Source organism: Corapipo altera, unplaced genomic scaffold (assembly GCF_003945725.1).
Source record: "Corapipo altera isolate COAL_440 unplaced genomic scaffold, ASM394572v1 2, whole genome shotgun sequence".
Lineage (NCBI taxonomy): Eukaryota > Metazoa > Chordata > Aves > Passeriformes > Pipridae > Corapipo > Corapipo altera.
In genome coordinates this window covers 1,197,413-1,221,521 of record NW_020884890.1, presented here as the reverse complement: position 1 = coordinate 1,221,521, position 24,109 = coordinate 1,197,413, and the positions used below count along the sequence as shown (strand labels likewise).

Genomic DNA, 24,109 nt, shown 5'->3' with positions numbered 1-24,109 from the left:
TCAGATTCCTTCTGCATGTATAAATGCTCTCCTTTGTTTAGTGTCTAAAACAAACTATGCTAAAGATTATCAACCACCAGTGTCTTACTATGTAGGCCCATATTCTTTGTGTTGTGATTTGATTTAGTATCAGGACCATTTTGCTGGTTTGACAATAGAACTGTGGAATCTTCAGCATCCAGATTTTATTTTTTTTCCAGACTGGCACAGGCTGCCGGCTAGTCTGTTTTTCTTCTTTTTGTTTGGGGCCAGTGTGTCTATTGCAGCCAACATCCTTATTAAAATTATTTTTGAAAAAACTCACAACTTTCAATTAAGCAACAAGTAGGTGGCTGGATTATTAGCTGTTCTGAAATCTGACTGTGTAGGTCAAGAACTAATGGTTTCAGGAATGCTTTTGTAAAATTAGCTTTCAATCTTGAACAAAATACAGTATTTGGCTAGTTAACTGCACCACATCTCTTTTTGTTCATTGCAAATTAAAAGTAGGATATGACAAGTAAACAAATGAAAATATTTCACATAAAGAAAGCAAGTGGAAAAAAGTAAAAAGTCTGTCAAATCTTACATTCTCTGCTATTTGGCCAGGAGTCCAAGCCAAAAATTTGATTTTTGACATTTTAGTTTCACTTGCTATTGTTTTTAGTTAAATTTGGACTTTACCCATGAAATTCTGGACTTTTTCAGAAAATAAAAATGTTGCATGATCTCCAAGGAAGAATATGCACTTTGTGGTTGTATTCTGTCAGTGTGGTTGTGTCAGAGCTGATGAAATAAGCAGAGACTGTATGTACTAATTACAGCCCAAATTCATCCCCTTTCCTAGAGATACCTGGCTGCATAGCTGGCTGCATAGTAATTTTAAGCTCCTTTATGATCCGTGGAGAAAGATGACCTTCTCTAGAGGTTCCTTATGCTGAAAATTGAGAACATAAGAAGCTGTCTCTCTCCACAGAGTGTGTAGGGAATCTCTGGTGGTTACATGCATTAGAAAATTCCTGTAATGGTGCAGCTACTGGTAGCTACTAAACCATTAAGACAGACAATTTTGTGCTTGCTATACTGGAATACTTGGGAATGGATTGTTCTGTGGTGCTTCAGATACTGAAAAAAAAAAATCATTTGATAGCAAAGTCTAATTCAGTCATGTTGGACAGCAAGAAAAAGTCAACTTTGCTGCTGTGCTGCTCTGTGTTTTCCCAGATGTGAATTCAGGCAGAGATCAGAGATTGCAGAAATATTTTGGTACATTCTCTGACATAAATGAATAAGCAGAGGAGTTTTTTGATGAGAAGTTACTCTTGGTAAGAGATTTGACCCAAACGTAGACATTAATTGTGTCAATATTGACATGGTTTATTAATTCTAATTTTGTCATTGCTTTTAAGTATTGCTGCTGGTAGCTCCTTTTGAGCTTAACAACAAAATGAGCTAAAATTATTTCATATGTGTTGATAGCAGCTGCACATAAATCTGAGAAAGTCTAAAAATTTGAATTACAATATCTTGGTAGTTAAAGCCTTAAAGTTATGATTGGTTTTGATAGTGTTATTAATCCAAAATTAATGGATTTTGCTTTTGACAACTATTCCTGTGCTCTTAAACTGTGTTTCTTCTTGTTTCAGAATGGAGAGGTAGGCTCGATCCTAAACTACTCAAACTCAGTTTAAGGTAGTATTTGACTTTATATAAGCTTCTTATTATTCTAGGTAATAATTGTTTTCAAAGGGGAGCAGAGATTTGCTAATCTTAAAAGTGCTGGATTTCCATTAATTGAACTCTCATCAATAGATAAATTCAAAATAATTTTTCTGAAGAAATGCATGTTTATTAGAATAAGTGGCCTGATTTTTTTTCTCAGTTCGATTCAGTTGCTCCTATTTGCAGGCTGGATACTGTTGCCAAGGGATGGGGATACCCACAGTCAGGTAGCTGTTACCCTCATGGTGCTCATGGGAGCTCCCTGAACAGGAGCTTGTCTGAAGGCTTGATATAGATAGTTTCCTTAACCTTCCTTGTAATTCCAATTGGTACCATTGCAAAAAAAATGTGGATTTGTTTTTTTATCAATCATTTGACCCCAGGAAAGAATTCGATTCAGAGAACATTGTGTAAAAAAATCTTAGTTATTTTAGAAAATATGAGTAAGATCTTATGGAAAGTGTTTTAGATAATAAAAAACTGCATTTTTGTAGCTTGGATTCTTAAATTTTTGCCTTCCCGTAGCTCTAAGAACTTCCTGGGTGAAAAAGAATTCAGTGGGTCTAACTTCCACATATGGATTTAGTACAGATGTACCTGTATTTTGGATTATATTTGATAATTGATCACACTTAAAATTATTAATATAAATTGGTTTAGGAGAAGAGTTTTTCATGTTGCAAGATTTAAAATTATCAAACTATATGACAAAATATTTGTGAAAAAAAAAACAGAACCAAGTTAGAGGTATCAGCCCAGTATTGGTACTTTGTTGTTTGTTTTTATTCTGGATAAAATAGCGAAATCATGCATGAAAATTAGTTGGAGGGCAATATTCAGATAAACAGAAGTTCCAGCCGAACGAAGGAGTGAAAGCCAGGACCCAAGTTAAAGCCGACTTAAGGAAAATCAGCTTCATATAATGTTATGATATATTTGTTGAATGCTTTTGGCATATGTATTGATGGCTGGTTTAACTCTTGGTAGTGCATGAATGGTCCTAGTGATGTAGGCTCAACACCTGCCCCCTGCATATGCCCACCAGGAAAGCAAGGACCTCCAGGCCCCAAAGTAAGTATTTATTCTGTCTTATTGAGCACAGTATTTTTTTTTTAAATTTTATTTATTCTCAGATCTTTTGTTGGCCAGTCATAATTAGGCAGATTGAAAAAGTAGGGGCAAATTCTCCTAGTTCTGTTTTCTAGTGCATGGATATAGTGATTAGGATCCTCAAGGACAGGTTTTGCTGCCATAACTCCTAATAAAACAAATATATCTTCTGTTTTTTAAGGAAGATGTTCATGGGTGCAAAATTATGTTTCTTTGCTACTCTTCAGCTAATGATGCTGCACTGTTAGTTGTTTGAGAATTGAATGATTTGCTAAAAAAAGTCTTTTTATTGGGAGGGTTTTTTTCCTTCTTTGTAAAAGAAGGAAATAGGTGCTTACTGGGAGACTTCCACCTCAGCTGTTCTGATGATGTCCCTTCAGGGCTGAAGAGCTAAAATGAGAACCACACTGGAGTTGCAAATGTCTAACATGGCAAACTTAAATCCCTAGTATTTTGCTGTAGTACCTTTCTCAATAACTGTGCTAAGCAGTACTTACAGAGTTACTTACAAGTGTAGACAAGAAAACCCCAGACCACTTGTCTTTCATTAAGCAAATGAATAAAAAACCTTCTACTCTCATTGTATGAGGTTACAGTATGCTGGAGCTAACTCAAGTCAAAAGGCTTATTGTTACAGTGGTAAAGGTTTCTGATGAGGGAATTGGAATCCACAATATGGAGATCATAATTATTATTTCATGTAATAGAATTTTTGTGGGTTTTTTACCTTTTTTTTCTCTTTAGCGTATTTAAGAGAGAGAGAATAAACTATTTATCACTTAAAAAAATTGAAAACTACTTCCTATAAAGTATGAAGGAGTATGAAATGTCAGAATTAGGGTAACCTGTACAATTTTTTTTAGGCTGCTGCTTCATGTGCAATCTTTCAGCAGAATTGCAATATAATATTTTTGGGGGGATAACTGAATAATACAGGTGACAAGATGCTACCTAACCCAGAAGGCTGCAGAAAGAGTGAAAAGGAAGCCAATTTAAGATTGAAAAGGTTATCTTAGTTATGATATTTCTTAACTATTGAATACTGAACTCTGGAACCATATAAATTTAAACTTTATTTCTGTGTTTGTGATATTAATGGGCTACAATAAAACTAATGAAATCAAAACAATTTTAAAAAAAGTAACTGATATTTTAAGCTTTTCAAGTTAAAGCATAAAATTTCCTCGTTTAAATAGTGCATTTGAAAGCAGATTTATTATTGATCAAATGTCAAATCTGGACTTCTTAATTTGGATCACAATAATTCTGGGTAACCTATTATTAATTTAGCAAACAGTAACTGTTAGGCATTTTTAAAGGGACATTATTCTATATCCTTTCCCATTTAGTTCAGTATTACATTTCTGTGGTTTATATGTGAAAATAAGTTTTTTCATAGTCACATTGAAAGCTAGTTTCCTGTTTCCCCTTTAATGTCCTCCCTGTTTATAACAATTCTGCAGCTATAACTGACTTGCAACCAGTAGATGGTTCAGGCTGAAGACATCAGTACCTGCTTAGCACTCCTGTAGAAGAAAAATGTTTTAGTAGATCAAGTCTTAATGGATTTTGCTGAGCTCACATAGAGGGTGTTAGTAAAATAGACAAAGTCAATACTCTAGGAGGATAGAACAGGAAGTTCCTGCTTTCTTGCTATAAACATGATTCTGAGGATCCAACTTTTCTTTTACTTTGACATGATCATAGCAAAGGCTATAACAATAGTTGCAAAGGACTTTTAAGAAGAAATCTAAAAAACCTTGTATTTTTTAGACAGCCATAAGTGTGTAGGGAGAAGTTTATATTATTTAGCAGGTTTTAGTCCTGGCACCTGCCTTTCCAGTGCTTTTGTTTTAGGAATTAGACTCAGGCAAAGCAAATGGGAGTTTTCTTCAAAGTAGAACTACTTGATTAACAAGATTTTAATAAAGATTGTTTCATCTGTTTGATGAAAATTGTTTTTATTTCTGTTGATTAAAATGTTAAAAACCTTGAAAGCATTTGAGATGATGGGTCAAACTTGGGTGGTAACTGTGTGGGCTCACTTCTCCAAGTCCTGGGGGGAATTCTCCCATAGAAGGAGAATTACTCCACAATAGCAGGTATCTGGCCTTGTTTTGTGGAATGTTGTAGGGTTAAGGTTCCTCTGTGTTTGAGCACTTTGAAGTGCTCTTTCATATATTTTGTGTGTTAACATATTGCTTCTCCATAGGGTGACCCTGGGCAGCCTGGAAATCATGGTTACCCTGGTCAGCCTGGTCCAGATGGTAAGCCTGTGAGTACTAAAAACTTAGTCATATATTGTAAATGTAAAATTAATAGGAGAAAAAACAGGTAGCAGGGATACCAGATTTTCAGATTTAGATGCTTTTGTCTTCATTCTTTGAAACTGTGAATGTCACTTAAGTGCTATCTGCATGTAGCAGTTCTATGAATATGTTAATCGTATTATTTTTGTTTCAAGCTAAAGTATTGTAAATATGAGTTAGGCACTGCTCTAAATCAGAGAACAGGCTATGAGTGCTCCTGTTGGTCTTCGCATAATTTTGCAGCACTTACCACCTTCAGTCATTACTCCTTAAGAACTGGTTCATTAGAAAGCACTTCAGGGCAGCTAAAATCCTGTCTGTTTTTTTCTTAGGGATTGCTACTCATGTTTAAGCTTGCTGTGTTTAGTTTCTTTGTAGGCTACATCAAGTAGTCCATCAAAATATGTAGATATAAATGAAAAATGTTAAAAATATAGCTGTTTTTCAATTCTGAACATTATGTGTTAAAACATACATCATAAAATGTATAAAAACATATAAAAATACTTATATTTCTCCTACCCTAGATTTTACTTTTTAAATTGTCTTTCCATTAATATGATACCAGGATGGTAAAGAGTGAAAAAAAGTAGATGAATAACATATGTCCCTAAAATAAAAATGACAGATTTGGCAATGGCTTGTCTGGTCTTCAAGGTTAAAATTCTTTGTTGTAATAAAATTTTAATAGAAGCAAACAAATATGTAAAAGTAGCCTAAGGTTTATTTCAAAATATATTAGGTCTCTGATCTAACAGAAAGCCTCTAAGATATTGACAGCTAAGCTTCTGTGTTGACTACAGGTTCGTTAGCAGCCTGCAGTCTGTATCATCACAGTGGTAATATGGTGTGTTAAGAGAAGGCAGGTCAAAAGCCAGGAGACTTGACCACTCATTCCTTTTCTAAGAATGTTGTTTACTATGCATTAGAAGCTATTTTATTTATATAAAAAAAAATAAAGGAAAAAGAAAAAAAGTTTGGGATCATTTAAAAAATTACTTCTAAAAATAGAATAATTTCTCTGCTTAAACTGGAAAGATTAATGATGATACTGTAACTATTGAAAAGTCTTTACCAAATCTGCCCTTGTTTATCAATTCTAGTACTTTAGCACATTATTCCTACTAACAAGGCACTACCCACCAACTTTGATGGCTTCATAAAAACAGCTAACATTCAATTTTTGTTAAGAATATTTCATACTAGTAATACATTCATTTCTATACCACCTAAACAGTGGAGATTGATACTTATTTGGATATATTGTCTTGTCAGGGTAATAAGTATTACCAATTACAAAGAAAAAACTCCATGCTGTACCCTATAAAATGTTCACATTTATCCTGTTTTGTTCTTTAGTTATGTGTTGGCCTTTACTTAGGGATGGCACCTGGTTAATTTAATTGTGATGATTCCATTTGTAAGCAGAGCTAATTTGACAGGAAAATAGGCACTGAAAACAAGAAATGGAATTGTTTCTAAAACTGAATAATTCCCTGTTTGAAATATGAGACGTTATATTGAAACCTGACCATGAAGGCCCAGATGAGAATTGAGTACATGAATTTTTCAGTAGTTCCACAAGCAAAGATCCTTATTTTTCCTGTGGTATAAAAACATTTTTATACTTTTGCTTTGGTCTTAAACAGCTTTTGATAGCTGTTACCTTCAGAGTTTTTTAAAACTAGAATTAGAGAAGACAATCTGAATTGAAATTATCAGTGCTTTAAAATACTGCATTTTGGTTCTAAACAATCCTGAACATACAGGTTTTAAAGTATTCTAAGATGGGGAAGTGGATTTAATCAGAATAAGTTTTCAGTTGATAGTTGGTGGTGCTTAAGCTTATGAAGAGCAGTTCTGATCTCCTACAGAAGACAGGTATACAGACTGTTTGAACCTGGAGTTGCCTGGGAGAAGGTGTCCATCACTGTTTGACCATGATGATTTCTGGAAGGAGATTTGCAGTATTGATAATCATAGCAGAGCTGTTTTTAATCCAGCTAAGTCTGATATTCTGACAAAGTGATATCATGTAAGCTTTAACGAAGGCAGAATGTACTGGGTATTGGTAGGAAAATAGACTGCATTTCTGAAGCATCTAGTCAGCTGCAATAGTATTGTTCTAGAAACAATTTGTTGTGACTGTTTCATACTTTTATGAATAGGTTTTCTACTTCAATGCTATATGTTTTCCATAGTCACTGAAATTTGTAACAGCATGACTTATGAAGGAGAAATAAATTGATACTCTAGACTTCCTGTAACTTTGTAAACTGGCAGTTACGGCTTCTTTTTTCCTGTGAGCGAGTCATAATTTGCATAGATGGGCATTCTCTGAACATAAAAAAGATTACCAAAAGTATCTCAGAATGAGAATCAAAAAGCCCCACTAAAGGAGAAATGTTACCACTTTGCTGAAGTTCATATGTTATTTGAAATGCTTACAGCAAAATCCTATAACTTTATTAACTCAGTAACGTTTTTGAAATATCAGCTGCAGTTTTTGCACTCGTTCTTTGTAAGGACATAATTACAAAACTATTAGATCATCTGCAGGTCTGGCCAGTACATTATTGTTCCTTACAGTAGATTATTGAGTGCTTTCCAGGCAAACTTTTAGCTGTGAATGGTGGGAGACCCTTTAGATACACTGTGCAGGAAAACAGATTCCTCTCACTGTCTTTCTGTTTTACTTATGTATTTGCTAATATGACTTGTATGTTTTCTGTGCTGTCAGTGATTTTCATTGTTTGAGGAAACTGTGCTCATATGAATCTTTTTAGCTGTATCACCTGGGGAACTCTGAGAAGCAAGCTCTTAATTCAGACAGCACCATAGGCTTACAGGTGGTTGTGTAGTCAATCTTGTTTAATCAAGTGACTTTTGAGTGAAGAACTTTTCCTGCAAAGTCAATCGTTTCTGTTCCCAAACGCGTTTCTATTTTCTACTCTAAAGTTATTCCAGTTTGCCTATCTGGTATTCATTTTCTCTGAACAGTATAACTAGTCAAAAAAATGTTGACTTCCTCTGAGAAAGGTTTTAGGCATGCATTTATATTACTATATGTAACTGATTTTTTGATTTAAGGTCTTAGTGTGGGCCTTCAGTTGCCTTAGGTTGAATAGGCTTCCATCAGTATAGTATCAAATGTAGATACCATTCTGATCATCGAGGTCTGCAGTGGCCCTTTGGAGCATCATGCTGAAAAAGATTGTGATGATGCCACCCTTGTGGCCCACACAGAAGCAGCTCTGCAGCATTTAACATCTGACTTTGCAGACCCTGCTGAGCTCTTTGGGCTGGAAGTCAGTTTAAAGAAGACAGAAGTTCTCTATCAACCTGCACCTCAGGAAGTCTTCCATCATCCCCATATCACCATTGGCCAATCAGAGCTCAAATCAGTCCAGCAGTTTAATTACCTAGGTAACCTCATCTCCTCATCTCCTCGGACAGTAAGATTGACGGAGAGATAGACAACAGGTTAGCAAAGGCATATAGTACTTTTGGAAAACTCCATAAAAGAGTATGGTGTAATAAACACTTGAAGAAAAGTACCAAGATCAATGTTTACAAAGCTATTGTGCTGTCTACTCTTTTATATGGTTCTGAATCATGGGTCATCTACCGCCACCACCTGCGTCTCGTAGAATGCTTCCATCAACGCTGCCTCCGTACAATCCTTAACATCCACTGGTCAGATTATGTGACCAATACATCTGTTCTAGAACAAACAGCAGTCACAAGTATTGAGGCCATGTTGCTGAGAACACAGCTGCGCTGGGCAGGGCACATCTCAAGGATAAAGGACCACCGCCTCCCTAAGATCTTGCTTTATGATGAACTTGCCACTGGCTGCTGCATGAGAGGAGCCCTGAAGAGAAGATACAAGGACTCCCTGAAACAACATCTCAGCCTCGGCCATATTGATCACCATAACTGGTCTACTCTGACCTCAAATCAGGAGGCCTGGAGACACACCATCTATAACGCTGCTGATGCTTTTGAGAACGCACGCAGGATCACTCTTGAGGAGAAAAGACAGCGCAGAAAGAACCGTGTCTTGCAGAATATACCTCCTAAGGAGTCTTTCTGCTGTGCCTTTTGCAATCGGACATGCCTATCTCGTATTGGCCTTATTAGCTACCAGTGTGCTTGTAACAAATGTGGATAGAGCCTTTCCCAAATCTTCGTTTGCAAAGCCTAGCCATGTTGATGTGATGTAACTGATTTTTTAGGTAAAACATCAAAGAAAATTTAGTTTATTGTTTTTGGACTGGCTAGATTGTTCTGATATGTAAAGTTAATTTTAGTCCAGAAAAATTCAAAACAATTCCTGTTAATACCTTCAATCTTACCAGAACATAATTATTCACCTGGCGTTACCCAGTAAAATTATTTTCTGTAATATTTGGGAAGGTGAACATAAACATAATTCATTTTCAATAATTTCTTAATTGTTCTTTTTATTAGTTTTGTTCATATGTTGTTTTTTCCCTTTAATTGCCACCTCTGTTTATTTTCTGATACATACAGAAAGGATCAGTTGAAGTTACTGTAAAAAAGCCTGAAAGTGAGAAGCATAATAATTAATGAAAATACAGTTTTTACAATCAAAAATGTGATTCAGAACCTGAAATTATTAAAATGTTTAGTCAAGAGAAAAGCACTGGTAAGTAAGTGGAAGGGTAAAAATAGTATTTGAATCTCAACTCAGACTTATTTAATGGACATTATTCATCCAGAAGAAACAGTTGGAGTGATTGCTGGCCCTGAAAGTGCTCAGCAGCCTGACTGTGTGGTCATAAAGCCATTTTTTATTCCAAAGGATACTTTTTATGTGCAGGGGAAAAACTCACGGGGAAAAATAAATGATCAGAGTCTGTGCAGCAATAACTTGTGGTTAATAGAGGTGATAGGTTATCAGTCTGTTGAAAGAAATTTAAAAAAACCCCACTTAGTTTTCAGTTTTGAACTGTGAACCATGCAGCTGGAAAATCTGGACAATTTTCCAGTATTCCATCTAGTTTGATTCATGAAAGTTTGGAACTGTTTACCTTGTCTTTACAGTATCTACAAGCAATAAGCAGTTTAATCTGATGAGACTGACTTTACTGATATATGTAGATAGAAAGTTCATAAGGTATCAAAGCCTCACATAATAAGTAATTTCTGATCATTCCAATATATTTTTTAAAAAATATAGTACATTTTTACAGCTGTACTAACTAGAGTTTCATATTTGCTGACCAACTGAAGGCCAAATCAACAGTGCTTTTGGAATAAAAATGGATAATATTTTTATGTATACTTAGAATTCCCTGTGCTATTGCATGATTTGCCTGAGATTTAAGTTGTTCTAAACTCTGCAGCTACTTTTCTCAGGAAAATTTCATAGACATAGTTGATAATTCATCCATAAAATGCTGCTTTCAATTCCAGAAAAGTACGTATTCCTCAGTAAAACCATGACATTGTTGTTATGAGAGGAAATACAATTGCTCCATTCTAATACAGTTGTGTAATGGCTTCCCTGAGACCTACCACTTTGAAATTGGAGCGATGCCCGATGCCGGATTGTACTGCCTACAGCTTGTAGTTTAGACAGCAGTAGCCAAAGGCAGATGATATGATAAGGATGAACAACTAAGCAGTGAGCAGGAAGTTATACTCCCTCAGTACATCATCTCATCTCCCAACACTCTGCAGCTCAGGAATTTTTTAACTGGATTTATGACATTTAATGATCTTGATGGATCTTTTTTCCTCTCAGGTATTTGAGAACATCATGTTCATGTAAAATATACTGGTAGGGGCTCTGAGTTATGAAAGCCTTGGCAGATGATGGAGTAGCTAATGGAAGAAAGTGTAATGAAATGAAGAAATAATAAACAGACCAAACAAGGCAAACCCAAAAAAGGGCGACATACAAGCCAATGAAAACTTTCTTTTTTACTTTTCCCATAATAATGTTTACATGATAATAAATATTTGATCAGGAATCACCCTCAAATTTACGTTGGAAGATAAAAGCTTCATTTAGCTACCTTTCCGATCTAATGCTGGATCTGCCCTTCATTTTTGCTTCAGTGTGGGCTTCACTGCAGAGACAGTTCTGGTGAGCTGCAGAAGTAAATCATAGAATCATAAAATCATAGAATCAGTTGGGTTGGAAGGGACCTCCGAGATCATCAAGTCCAACCCTTGATCCGCTACCACCGTGGTTACTAGACCATGGCACTAAGTGCCACATCCAGTCTCATCTTAAAAACCTCCAGGGGCGGAGAATCCACCGCTTCCCTAAGCAGCCCATTCCAATGTCTGATTACCCTCTTTGTAAAGAATTTCTTCCTAATATCCAACCTAAACCTCCCTTGGCACAGCTTAAGACCATACCTTTTTGTATTACTGATAGTTAACCTGGGAAAAGAGACCAACCCCCACCTGGCTCCCCCCTCCTGTCAGGGAGTTGTAGAGAGTTGTAGCCTCCTCTTCTCCAGGCTGAACAACCCCAGCTCCCTCAGCCTCTCCTCATAGGACTTGTGTTGAAATCCCTTGCCCAGCCTCGTTGCTCTTCTCTGGACCTGCTCCAGGACCTCAATATCCTTCCTGAACTGAGGGGCCCAGAACTGGACACAGTACTCCAGGTGTGGCCTCACCAGCACAGAGTACAGGGGAAGAATCACTTCCCTGGACCTGTTGGCCACAGAAGTCCTTCTACAGCGCTGTGCTGTTTAACAGAGGGAGGAGAGAGAGATGACTGTTGTTCTGAGCTCCTGAGTTACCACTGCTTAAGAAAGTCCCAGAGAAAGGAGTAAGGCACAGACTCCAAACAGACATGCTGAAGAGGGCCACTTGACTGATCCACATGTCCAAAGGGGCAGGAAAAAGAAAAGCAATAGCCACATGAGTACAGACATAGTGAGGTATTAGAGATGTTAGAAAAAAAGCTCCTTGAGAAAAGGAAGAGAAAGGACCTGAGGCAAAACCATTAGATGATAGAAAAAATTCTCAGAGAAAGGTTAAAACACTTAATTCAAACACATGGAGTACTTTCTATCATTTCTGTTGCCTGGCAGGATTTTAGTTATTGATATTACCAGTGAGGGCATGTACATTTACTCTTTAAATGGGTACAAAGACACAGGGTGTCTAAATTATCGTATTACTCAGCAAGTATAGGATTTTTATGCTGCAAGGTATTTTGTTTTGCCGACGCTGCAAGACAGTGGGCAAATATCTTGTACCACTGTCTTCTACCACTGGGTGGGTATCCAAAGAATCTCAAATGACAGGTACTGCCTGTGTTTAGGGAACTGGATTCAAAATTGCGTATCAAATTCATAGTTAACTATAATACTTCTCACACTATTTGTGTGTCTTCTGAGAAGTTCATGAGAGAAAACCAAACCCAGATAAAAAGTATTATTTTTTGTGGCAAATTTAATGCTTTTACTGTATTTGAAAGTGAACCTTCAGTCCTGAACTCAGCAGTGTCAATTGTAACGGGAATTTTCACTTCTGTCCCTTTTACATAAAGTGGCAACTGTGGCACTGCCGTTCTTGCAGCATATGTATGTGTGTCACATAGGTACTCCTACTGAGGGCTTTGCGGTTAGGGAAAGAGGATTTGAGTTGACTTTAGTGCAAAAAATTTGTAGGCTTTATCATATAAATTGATAATCCGTACTGCAAAAGGAATAGTGATACAAATACATGCTCAGTTTTTATGAAATCCAGTTTTCTTTTTACAGAAGGTGGTTTTACATTGTCCAGATAATTGCTATGTGATTTTTACCAGACACCGATTCTCATTTTTGTGACTTTCTGCAAATTTCCTTTTGAATCTTCTCTATTCCAGCTTTCCATTAACAGAGCACACTGACAATATGTTTGATTTGTGTTGAAATCACATTACAATATGTAGCTCTGAGCTAAATATGCAGTTTTGTAAGCTGAAAAGTCTTCTGCCATCCTCTATTCATGTTGTGAATTTCAAAATTCAGTTCAGCCAGGAAATTGAACTCCTCTACTTCTTCCCCTTCTCAGTTAGAGGGAGAAGGGAAATTGCATTGCAGAGATCTAAAATATAAAATAGAGTTTTATTTATATATAATTATATCCTACGGAAAGTCATACAAACCTTTTGCCTTTTTTTTCTTTTTTTTAGAAGGAAAAAAAGGGATACACTTTTAAAGGCATTTTTTGGTTTGGTGAATTATTTCAGCTACCTGGGAGGCCTATGAGCAATCTGGGAGTGCTATACCATTTAAAGTTAAAGCTGATTTTGTTAGAACTGCCTTGAGCAGTGGAAGTGGAATGCTTGATAGAGGATCCATGTATGACAGAGACCTAGAATTCTGTTTGCTTCTGTACTAAACATTACCAGCTGGCTCATCAGTCATCTGCTCAAATGTCTTTTGGGAAGAGAACACAGCAAAGACTCTCTTGTATCTAACCCAGCAAATAATTTTAGCTTTTTTTATTATTCCTAGGAAGCTCTGACTGATTTAAAGAAGCTATCAGACATACATGTTGCCTTTCTTGAATTGAAAAGGTTCTATTAACCCCTTTTTACTAGTGTGGTAATCCCCCCATTAAATTTTGTGCTAAGTTTTTAAGACCGAAACTCATTTAGAAATAGGATTATTAGTTCTCTCAGTTCAAATCAAGATCAAATTCTGGGTATTTGAAATTGAATAGTCCATTTAATGGGATTTATCACATTTAGTTTTGTCTGCCTGTTGAAATGTCTGAGCCAAATAGCCTCAGAGTTTTATAGAGCAATTTCTCCTCTTATTTTGAATGTTTTATCAATAAAATCCCTCCTGGCAGCTAATTTTCTCCATTGGAATGACATATTTTTAAAGGAACTATGTAAAATTCTTATTCTTCAGTAACTTGCCTCTCTTAAAGGATTCTTTAAAGCACTTGTTCATTTTGCATAAAATCTGGTTATCTATGCTGTAGTAATTGAATCAAATCTACCAAAACTTAGACATATATTTTGGATTCTGTAGAGGTTCTCTTGTTCTGCCAATGTTGATTTCTAGTAAAACATTCCTGAAATTCTCTTTTCAACTTATGAATTATTTAGTATTTCTTTTCATAGTCCCAGTCATTCTAATAATTTTTTGTATTTGCATAGCCTGTAATATACCTTCAAGTTCATAGCTAAGTGCTTAGTATTTAGAATGAAGTTTTTATTATTTAGAGATACTACAAAACTAACTGCATAATGAATTAGAACATACCTTATTTGTTAAAGCTTGTTTCTGTAACTAGGAATAAGCCTTTAAAACTCCTGACATTTTTCAGCTATTTTTCTTGAGAGAGAGAGAGTGAGCGAAAAAGTGTGTCAACATATGTGGATTAATTTCTTTTTTCTTTTTTCCCCCAGTTGAAAATAAAACAATGCGTTTGTTATGCTTTTGTGTAACAATTCTAAAATAACTGATTTTAACTAAAGTCTGGAGGCTGCAAACTTCAGATGCAGATATGAAAGCTTTTGAAGGCTGAAGTGTAAATCCCAAATATATGACTGTAATAGCAGTTGCTAAAATTTGTGACCTACAATGACAGGGCTGTGACAACAGTTCTCTAGTAGGCAGGTAGATTGTTTTTTCTTTAAATAGATGTTTGGAAATTTGTATACGTGACTTTTGAAAAGTCACAAGTCTTGCTTCTTTTCCTTAGGGATATCAGGGGTCAGCAGGAACTCCAGGTATCCCAGGAACTCCAGGGATTCAGGTAAATTGCTGTTTCATTCCTAGATTTTGAGACTAGATCTGAGACAAATCCTGCCAAGTCTCTCTCAATATCCATTGTTTTTCATAGAGAGTTGAGGTTGGGGTTCAAAAAGGGCTCAAGTGATGTCATGAAATCAGGGACCATCCGTGGGTGAATGGATTTGGGATTTGAAGGTAGGCTGACAATTAGACTGGCAAATTTAATCAGTGCTAGGTAAGGCCTGTAGAAGATGGACTCAGCTGCAGCTTAGACATTTTTGTCCTGGTCCAGAAGCCAAAGAGTAGTTCCTTCAATTTTCCTATGAATCACTAACAGTGATCTGAAGTCTTGTCATGGAGATGGATTACCCTCAATGCACATGTCCAAAACAAAGTTTCAGATAAAGTCCAGTCTGATGGAGGAGAATTAATTTTCTTTCTTTGTTGTATAAATTTAGTAGTCCTTACTGAGACAGTTGTTGGAAACCAGTACTGTATTTTACTTGTGGCACGATCCAGTCTGGCTGATAGTAAAGGACTTGGTAGTTTGTTGAATTAAACATCTGAGAGAATGCTGGGGCCAGGAGCGAGCCTGCAACATGGCATATGTGAAGGCTGTCTGATGGACATTTGAGGGGGACATCCCTGGGCTAATACAGCCTGTGTGACATTCTTTTTGTCCTTGATTAGAACAAAAAGTAGTTTCTGTACTCCTGAGATATGGGTTATGATGGTGTGCCATATTCATACATGCTGGATGCGTTTCATGCTTGGTTCTGCCTTTGTGTACAATTACAAAAATGTCGTAATCAACCAGCTGACACGTTGGTCTCTGGGTCATGTTGTATCACATTTCTGTGTCTTGTTCTATATCAGATTGAATTAGTATTTGAACTGGTTTTCATTTTTTTCCTGACTTTAGGGACCTCGTGGCTTGCCAGGTATCAAGGGAGAGCCAGGACAAGATGGGGCGAAGGTAAAAAAAACCAAACAATAATAATAGTATCAGTTAATAATATCAGTATTTTCACATGAAGGTTCTGTGAGAATTGTTTATTAGAAGGGTAATAAGAAAGGATTAAGAATCCTAAATTTAAATTCTGAATCTGGTCTACTTTATTTAATAAAGGTCATATAGGCTTTAGTACTGCCAGTAGCAACTTCACTGGACTGAATAACTTATATATTTAGAAAAGCATATCTAAGTATGGGTACCTGGAAGCACAATACAGACTTCTGTCAGAATGGTTTTCTTTTTAACTCTTTTCACCCTTTTCCTCTTTAAGTAAGCATCCAGATGACCTACGTAGGAATTTTTGGATGGCACTTCTTATCAGAAAACACTGACTAATTGAAACCAAAGCTTTTTGTGGAAAATTCTAGCTGAGGTGTAGCCAGTAGCTTGGAGCTACAGACAGCTGTGGAATCTTATATGTAACTCCCTTCTGATAATCTGGATAAACTTGACTCTGGATCTTCTGTATGCACAGAGAATAAACTGGCCATTGGCATTGCCAAGTTTCATTGATATGTAAATATCCATGCCCACATTTCTGCCTTATGTTTAGAAAAATTCTAAGTTGATTGTGATAAAAATGATTTTGGTTTTGGTTTATTAAAACTTAAAAGCCTCTTCTGTAAAACAAATGCTTGTTTTCCCAACAAGTCTTAGAATTCCTTTCTGAAGTTCCCAATATTAAAAACAAGTCCTTAAATTCATCACTGTTCAGCAGAATTCTCAAGTGCACGATTAGGGGTGAAAAATGTGCTTATGTTTTCTATGCTTTAGTCATCTCAGTCTAATTGATTTTAGATGTTAATCTTATCAATCAGTGGGTATTAGACCATGTGTAGAAATTAAGATATTGCTGATGAAAAACTCTATTCTCCTGGCAGTGCAGTGTTATGACAGATAGAATATTTCCTATTGCTCAGTCCAGCCTTGTTTAAAATGTGCCAAGAAATAGGGCTTCCACCACTGTTTTAGGAAACTTTTCCGTTGTAAAATACATCTTGCCATTAGAATTTTTTTCCTGGAAATTCAGCACAAATTTTCATTTCTTAATTTCATCCCATTACTTGTAAAGTTTCTGTAGCAGCTAATTTAAAACTGTTTCCATTTCCAAGTGTTTTAGTTTATCCAATAATTGAGTCACCATTTCTGAATAGAAATTGAAACTCCAATCTTTTTCATTAAGAAGCAGTGGATGCACAAAGTGTTTATTTTATAAGCTTTGCTGATTTTTTGAACTCCGTTCCACCTGTTTTCAATATTTATTTGTTAAGAGATATTTTGATAGCATTAACCTATAAGCTATCATTCCTGTGGTTGTGTTTCTGTCTTCTGCGAATATATGACAGAACTGTCCATATCTTCTTAGACATGAATGGCTTTGATAAATAGCACTGATATATGTTGCCATGGTTAACCTTTGCCTTAGAACTTGAAATATTACATGAAACAGCTTCCCAAGCATAGTTTACTATTCTTTCTTTATGATTGAAACAGATCAAACAAATTGAAATGTATTGTTTAATATAGAGTTAGACATTAACAGAGAGAAAACATTTTGATTGACCAAAAATGATTTTGGGGTTGGCTCTGTCCCATGTGAAGTAAAACTGGTCTCCTGAAACAGACAACAAAGCTTGGTTTTATTGCTTCAAGTCAGGTACTGACAAGTTATAATTTAGCCTTTTGTTGTAATTGTTCAAAGGAGCTTGCAGACAAATTGTCAGTTAAATATCTTCAGTACCAACAGTACCAGCAAAAATTTGGAATTCCTGATGTCTAACACTTCTGAAAACAATAAAAAGAACTGATGATTTACCTTGTCTTTTCAGTTGCCAACTGCTTTTACCAAAGCGTATTCTGTCTTCCACAGAAATAAGAACTCATTTGTCAAAGTGCCAAAGTTGTTTTATATCAGTCTACTTTGGTTTAATTTTGTTTGGTTTCTAGAGAAAGTACTTAATTCCTTATTTTTTTAATACTTCACTCATGCAGAGTAAGCTGGTGAGAAATTTGATAAGGTCGGTAGGTCTTTGATATTTTCACTAACAGGTCAAAGCAAAGCCATTACAGATTTATGGAGTTTCCTTATTTGGGGATTAGGAATGGATGGTAGAATTATCACAGCTCCTACATAGATTTTCAAAGCTTTTTTTCATCTTGTTAAAGCTAAATTGCTACTTTTGAATCCCCATAAGATTTATTCAGAATATTTATTCAGAATATATTTATTCAGAAAGTAAAATTTATTCTGAAATTTAATGATTGTTTTAGGTTTTTTTTTCTTTTATGTACTGAATCTTGTTTGAAGATCAACAAACTCTCACCAATCATCATAGAATGTTATGAAGTTGATATGGTGGTACATAACATCTTTCCACTATTTGTTGATCATGAGGATATGAATGTTATTATAGTACATTACAACTATTTCAGATACAAGGATTTAAAATATGTTTGCTCTTTTAGGGTGACAGTGGACTACCTGGTTTTCCTGGATTACATGGGATGCCAGCACCAAAGGTTGAAATGAAATATGTCTTGTTACAGTATTCCTGTGTTTCAAGTTGCTCTGTGGTTTAATTTAGGGGAAAAATAAGCCTGTATACAATACTATCAGTGTATTTGATGACCTACATAAAATCAGTGGATACGATGCTGAAATTTAGGGAAGATACATGCCATGGAACTTCATTACATAGATATCAAACCGTCTATTTTTTTATTTTTGTTCTACTCTATGGGATTTTACATTAATTACTTTGATTTTACTACTACTTAGAACCTTCTTCATCGCAAATAATATGTCAAAAATAAAAATATAATTATACTATTTCCTTCAAGTTGTTAAATTTGGGTGACAGCATTTTAAAGGATAGTTCTGGTCTATCCCAGCAAGTTTAGTTCATGTGTATGTTCTCTAAATCATCATCAACCATATCTTCTTTTCTTCTATGTTAGTATTTAACTGGATATATTTCTTAGTTTTTTCAAATTTGTGTTTTAAACTTTTTAAATAAGGTCTTCAAAAAAGTGCAGCACTTTTCAAGGAACTGAATTTTCACTGAGGTTCCTACCTATATTGAAGCAACCAGAATCACAAAGTACCTTCCATAAAAAGTAGAAACATTAAGCCTGCAAGCTGTGGATTGCCTCACTATCAGTGTTGGACATTCTGGGCTTCTGCCCCTAGGAGAGCTTGGAAAATTCAGGATTTGTGTTTACTGTCTTGGGCATATTTTTTATATCACATAGAGCTCTGCCTGCTTTGTTTTGAGTCTGTTATACATGTATACTTCGTATATGTATCTTTATATAACTACTTCTATTTTAAAAATTAACTTGTTCACACACATTTTGTCTAGGGAGAAAGGGGTCCTAAAGGAGATCAAGGAGAGCCAGGAATATATGGGAAAAAGGCAAGTGAACTTGTAATTATAAGTTAAAGCAAAATGTTATTGGTATCTGTGATAGGGTGACCTTGGCTGGCTGCCTGATGTCCCCCCAGCCACTCTCTCATTCCCCCTTCTCAGCAGTATGGCGGGAGAAAATAAGATGGAAAAGCTTGTGGGTCCAGATAAGGGAGATCACCTGCCAGTTAGTATCAATTTGGAGAAAATTAATTTAATTTAATGACAAGTAAAATAGATTTGGGTAGTGAGAAACAAAGACAAAAACTAAACCACCTCTCCCAGTTGAGCCTTTTTCCTAGGCTCAACTCCCATCCTTCACTGAATGGGGAACAGGGAACAGGGTGGGGTGGTCAGTCCACAAGAGCTCTCTGCTCCCCTTCCTTCTCACGTTCCTTCCCTGCTGCCAGCTCTGGGGCATGGGAACCCTATGGAATATCATTTATATTTTTATAATATGTATTCACAGATAATTTAATTCTGCAGTCATAACTCAAAAAAAATTTTCACTGTTGTTACTGGATGTACTTATGTTTAGTATTATCAAACTTGCTCTCTGCATATTTGCATGTTTGGAGAACTGTCTTCATCCTGTTAATGGGTTGGTGTAATTCAGTTTCACGTAACACAAAATGCATATATTTTTTGCAAATGCATCTGTGGGATAACACACCATGTATGGGGTATACATAATAATTGCAAAGAAGTCTGTACTTTTTAATACATAGAAATGTATGTATAACCAAACAGGAGCAAGGGAGAGGAGTTAGGGGAGTGAGGAGAGGAGCACACGAAAGGATTGAGGCTTATAGTGGCCACGAAGAGAGATATTTTAATCTGTAATTTATATAAAGCAGAGAGCGTATTTTGGCCATCCAGAGTTAACAGTTACATTTTCACGTGTCCTTATACTTTCTTCATGTGTTTATTGCTCTGGAGTTTTAAGCAATTTGAAAGAGGGTCTGTGTTAGCATTTCTGTATATTCAAACATATTTATGTTTCTGTAACAGGGTAGTTATTAATTGGCAGCTGACTGTACTAAGAAAGAAACAGATCTCCAGTACATTTTCAAAATTAGAAATGCATTAATTATAGGTTAAATATACTGAATTTGCAGCGTAAACATTGAGTATAACTTACTTTTTGTTTGCTGTTTTTCTCAGGGTTCAAAAGGAGAGAAGGGTGATACGGGGTTTCCAGGAATACCTGGCCGATCAGTAAGTTTTGTGAAGACAATTTGTCTTTAACTTTTGCATGTTAATTCACATACTGATTACTGGTAACTGTTCCTACAGGGAGACCCTGGCAAAAATGGGAAAGATGGATTACCGGGAAGTCCTGGTTTCAAGGTAGGTAGAAATGTATATTCGTATCTTGTCAAAGTCTTTAATAGCATTGCTATTGGCCTAAATATACCCGTTTATTCTGTGGAGAATTACTGGAAATTAAAATAACATGTGGTACTAGGAAATGCAGAAGTTTACTGCAGCAGTGAGCAGATTTCATTGTTTTCAGTTGTTTTGTGAGCCGGGGCAAATCTTTTATTAAGAGTGTATCCTTAGAGATTCTTTATACATTGTCTTCCTTATCCTTTTGTGTTTATCTAACTCTCTTAATGAGATTTATAAACAAGCATACACTGTAGAACATAATTAATTACTTTTGAAGGGAGATGCAGGAAAGTTAGGGGAAACCACTTTCAGTGTTGAATGTTGGTGTTCGTATTCTCTTCACTGTGCAATGCCCTTTATATTGAATTTAGAACAGTTTTTCAAGTTCATTGAGTATCTGTCTACTGTAAAAAAGACTACAGGATCTGATATTTCTATAATATATCACAGTGTGTGAGCTCACTGGATGTTTTTCTTGCCAAACGTTTGCGCTTTTCTGATTTGTGAAAAGGTGGACTTCAGCTGTATCAGTTTTAAGTTCACAGGAAAAAAAATTAATAATATGCAATGTAAATGTTCAGTTGCATTGACTTAAAGAAGCTTTTAAACAGCAGTGTTGTTCCTGTAATACGTTTCTTAGTAATAAGGAAAGTATTTACGGCTGCTCCAGAGTAATGTTACTTCAGTGTCAAAAAGTACAAGTGTACTTTTAAGTGCATTTGTCTAAATTCCTGTTGCTTTAGTTGAAGATCTGAGTCTTCCATTTCGTGACCATGCTTGTCTAGAGCAGCTGGGGGTGCAGTTGGCATATCTGTGACATCTGCTGCAGCAGGGAGATGTGGTGCAAGACCTATGAGAGACCTAAACCCTTCGGGCAGCAGCTGCCCACAAGGTGGATCCAGCAGCATCCCAGGCTTGTTCTCTCAAGCTCGGGGGGAATTTCAGTCATCTGCTGGACTAGCTTCCTGCTCACAAATGGGACAGCACTGTTGTCCATACCAGGTTGATAACCTCAATGGAGACTGCACAACTGTTCACCTTGTTCCATCCTTGAATGTTTTCAAGGTGAAAAATTTATCACCCTTATTTGGAGCAGGCAATGGCTCTACCACATCTATGTGGTGACAACTGAGTGAAACTCTTAGTAAATATAATAAATTGAGCTTCTAAAGTCACTAAGCTGCTGACTGTTAACTGCTATAACTTTTGTGACTTTACCAGTAAGTTTTCAGTCCTATTTCCTCCTCTTTGGGTAACCAAGGTGACCTGTAAGTGCCATTTTAGAAGGGTGTAGATCTCCTTTAGGTGCTACCTGCCAGCCCAATGTGCAAGCTTTGGCTACCCTAGAGCACCTCAAATAGCACCCATCATTTGTGATTTGGTAGCTGAATTGAGGCTTTGTTCACTGTAATGGGGTCTTAGTGCCCTTACATGTCCCTAGACATCTTTGGATAGAATAGCATATGTAGGCGTCTTAATTTGAAGCTAAAGGGATGAGTTATGACTTACATGCAACACTACACCACTGTTATCCGGGAAATTGCCCAACTTCAATGTATAACTGAGCATCCTGCAATTCAAAAATTTATTAGCAGAAAACATCTAAAATAACAACCTTGAGAAAGTATGTATAAAATTTAACTTTTATGGTAGATAAACTCAGTATTTCCTGTTTTATTTGTTCTCCTTGGAAGGCCTAATGAGACTGTGCTAAAAATTAATGGAGTAACTTTGTTTTATGTGTACTGCTTTTTTTTTAACTGCCCTTACGTTTACCACACTAAAATACGTTAGTAAATGAAGTTGTAAATATCAACTATGGAAAAAAAATTCTCATTGCTCATTTTTCTTAAGTTAACTTCAGCAACCAAGAGCAGATTATTTCTACAATACTAAAGGACTTTTTCTTTATTTGTTGCTTGGTTTAGTTTTAAATATTCCTACATTAATTTCATTTTCATCTTCAAATCCCATTGATACATGCCTACAAATTGTCTTTATTAATATAAACGTATTTCCGACTCTTGCAAATATGTCAAGCAAGGACAATTGAACAGACATTCTTAAAACACTCAGCTAAGTTTGTGTCCATGGACATACTAGCTACCTATGTAGCCACTGAAGTCAACACAGGTCTAAGTGGTAATGCCAGAGGAGTCAAAGAATGCAGACTCATAGGTACCAGTTTAGTTGTGTCCTTAAAAGGCCTGTGGTGCATTTGAAATGTATTAGTGTCCAAAGCATCCTAAGGGAGCTGAAAAATATGACATAAGTCCTATGGAAAGCCAGTGCCTTTCTGGAGTGGGAGTAGGACCCTAGGCAAGACACCCTTGGGTATCTCTAGTATGACCAAATATCTATGTGTGGGCAGTGGAATTCAGCTTCTGGTGGCTGATCAGCTGAATCAGTCCTCCATTAATTGTCCAGACTAGACTTCTGTTGTCTGTGATAGGAGCTTATTTACCTTCCATGAATTTACGTCAAACCAATCCTCCCCTTTATATATGTATATCTACACATGCACACACGCACACAGAGATATCAGTGCCAAGCTGGTGGAGGAATTCCTTTTCTGGTACTATAGAACACAGAAAAAAAATTAGGTATTAATTTTTTCCTTTTACAGTATTTGATAACACGGACAGGTGGAAGTCACAGACGACACAACGTTAGCATAAAATTTTGACTGTCACTGGTGGCCATTTAGAGTGAAGCATTATGTTGCTAAAGGATGAATTTGGAGAGTACTTTGATCTGTTTTTATGCTTGTAAAAATATACAGAAATTCAGTATAATAGTTATGTGAATGTGTGTGCGTTTAAACTGGAAGACATTTCTTTAAAAAAAAAATATTGTACAAAAAAATATGACATACTCATTAGTTTTTATTCATTTTATAATATAGCTAATAGAAGCTGTATTCTTCATTGAAATATTTTGTCAGCTGGACTTCAACATCTGCTTGCTATAAAACATTGTTTCGTTCTGGGTCTATAATCAAATTCAGAGCAGTAACAAACATGCTGTCTTTGAAGAAAACTTCTGTTGGAGCTTTCCTGTTTTTTTACAATAGTCATTCCAGGAAAGAATGTGGGAAAAGCATGGCTTGAAACCCAGATGCTACCCCTTGTTACTTACAGTCCTGTTTTTATAATTTTAAATTAATTATTGTGAGATTATTTTGTATATATTTTAATTGATCTTTAATTTATCTTTAACTGATAATAATAATTTAATTGATTTTTAATTTTTTTTATGTGCTTTCATTTCTGGAATAATTCTTCAAATTTTCAGAACAGCATCGTACATATTTTGAGTAAGGGCATAAAGATTTGATCATTTCTGGTACTGCTGTATTCTTAAGTGCTTTGAAATATTTTTCCAAACTATTAGTTGTACTAGCAGTTAGACAGTAGCAGTTTATTTTTTTATGCATTTCTTCAACCA

The 24,109-nt window shown here is 35.9% G+C and overlaps 1 protein-coding gene across 2 annotated transcripts in view; it reads left to right on the top strand.

Annotated features, from left to right (window-relative positions):
- COL21A1 (collagen type XXI alpha 1 chain) overlaps nt 1-24,109 on the top strand; it is a 97,517-nt gene that overhangs the window by 35,640 nt on the left and 37,768 nt on the right. The window contains exons 8-16 of one of the 2 annotated variants that reach the window (XM_027645093.1): nt 1,626-1,634; nt 2,689-2,772; nt 5,024-5,086; nt 14,817-14,870; nt 15,771-15,824; nt 18,330-18,383; nt 19,226-19,279; nt 20,435-20,488; nt 20,567-20,620. In XM_027645093.1, coding sequence (XP_027500894.1) covers nt 1,626-1,634; nt 2,689-2,772; nt 5,024-5,086; nt 14,817-14,870; nt 15,771-15,824; nt 18,330-18,383; nt 19,226-19,279; nt 20,435-20,488; nt 20,567-20,620 — 480 coding nt within the window. The remainder of the gene's footprint in view (nt 1-1,625; nt 1,635-2,688; nt 2,773-5,023; nt 5,087-14,816; nt 14,871-15,770; nt 15,825-18,329; nt 18,384-19,225; nt 19,280-20,434; nt 20,489-20,566; nt 20,621-24,109) is intronic. The other variant, XM_027645094.1, reaches the window with a different exon arrangement.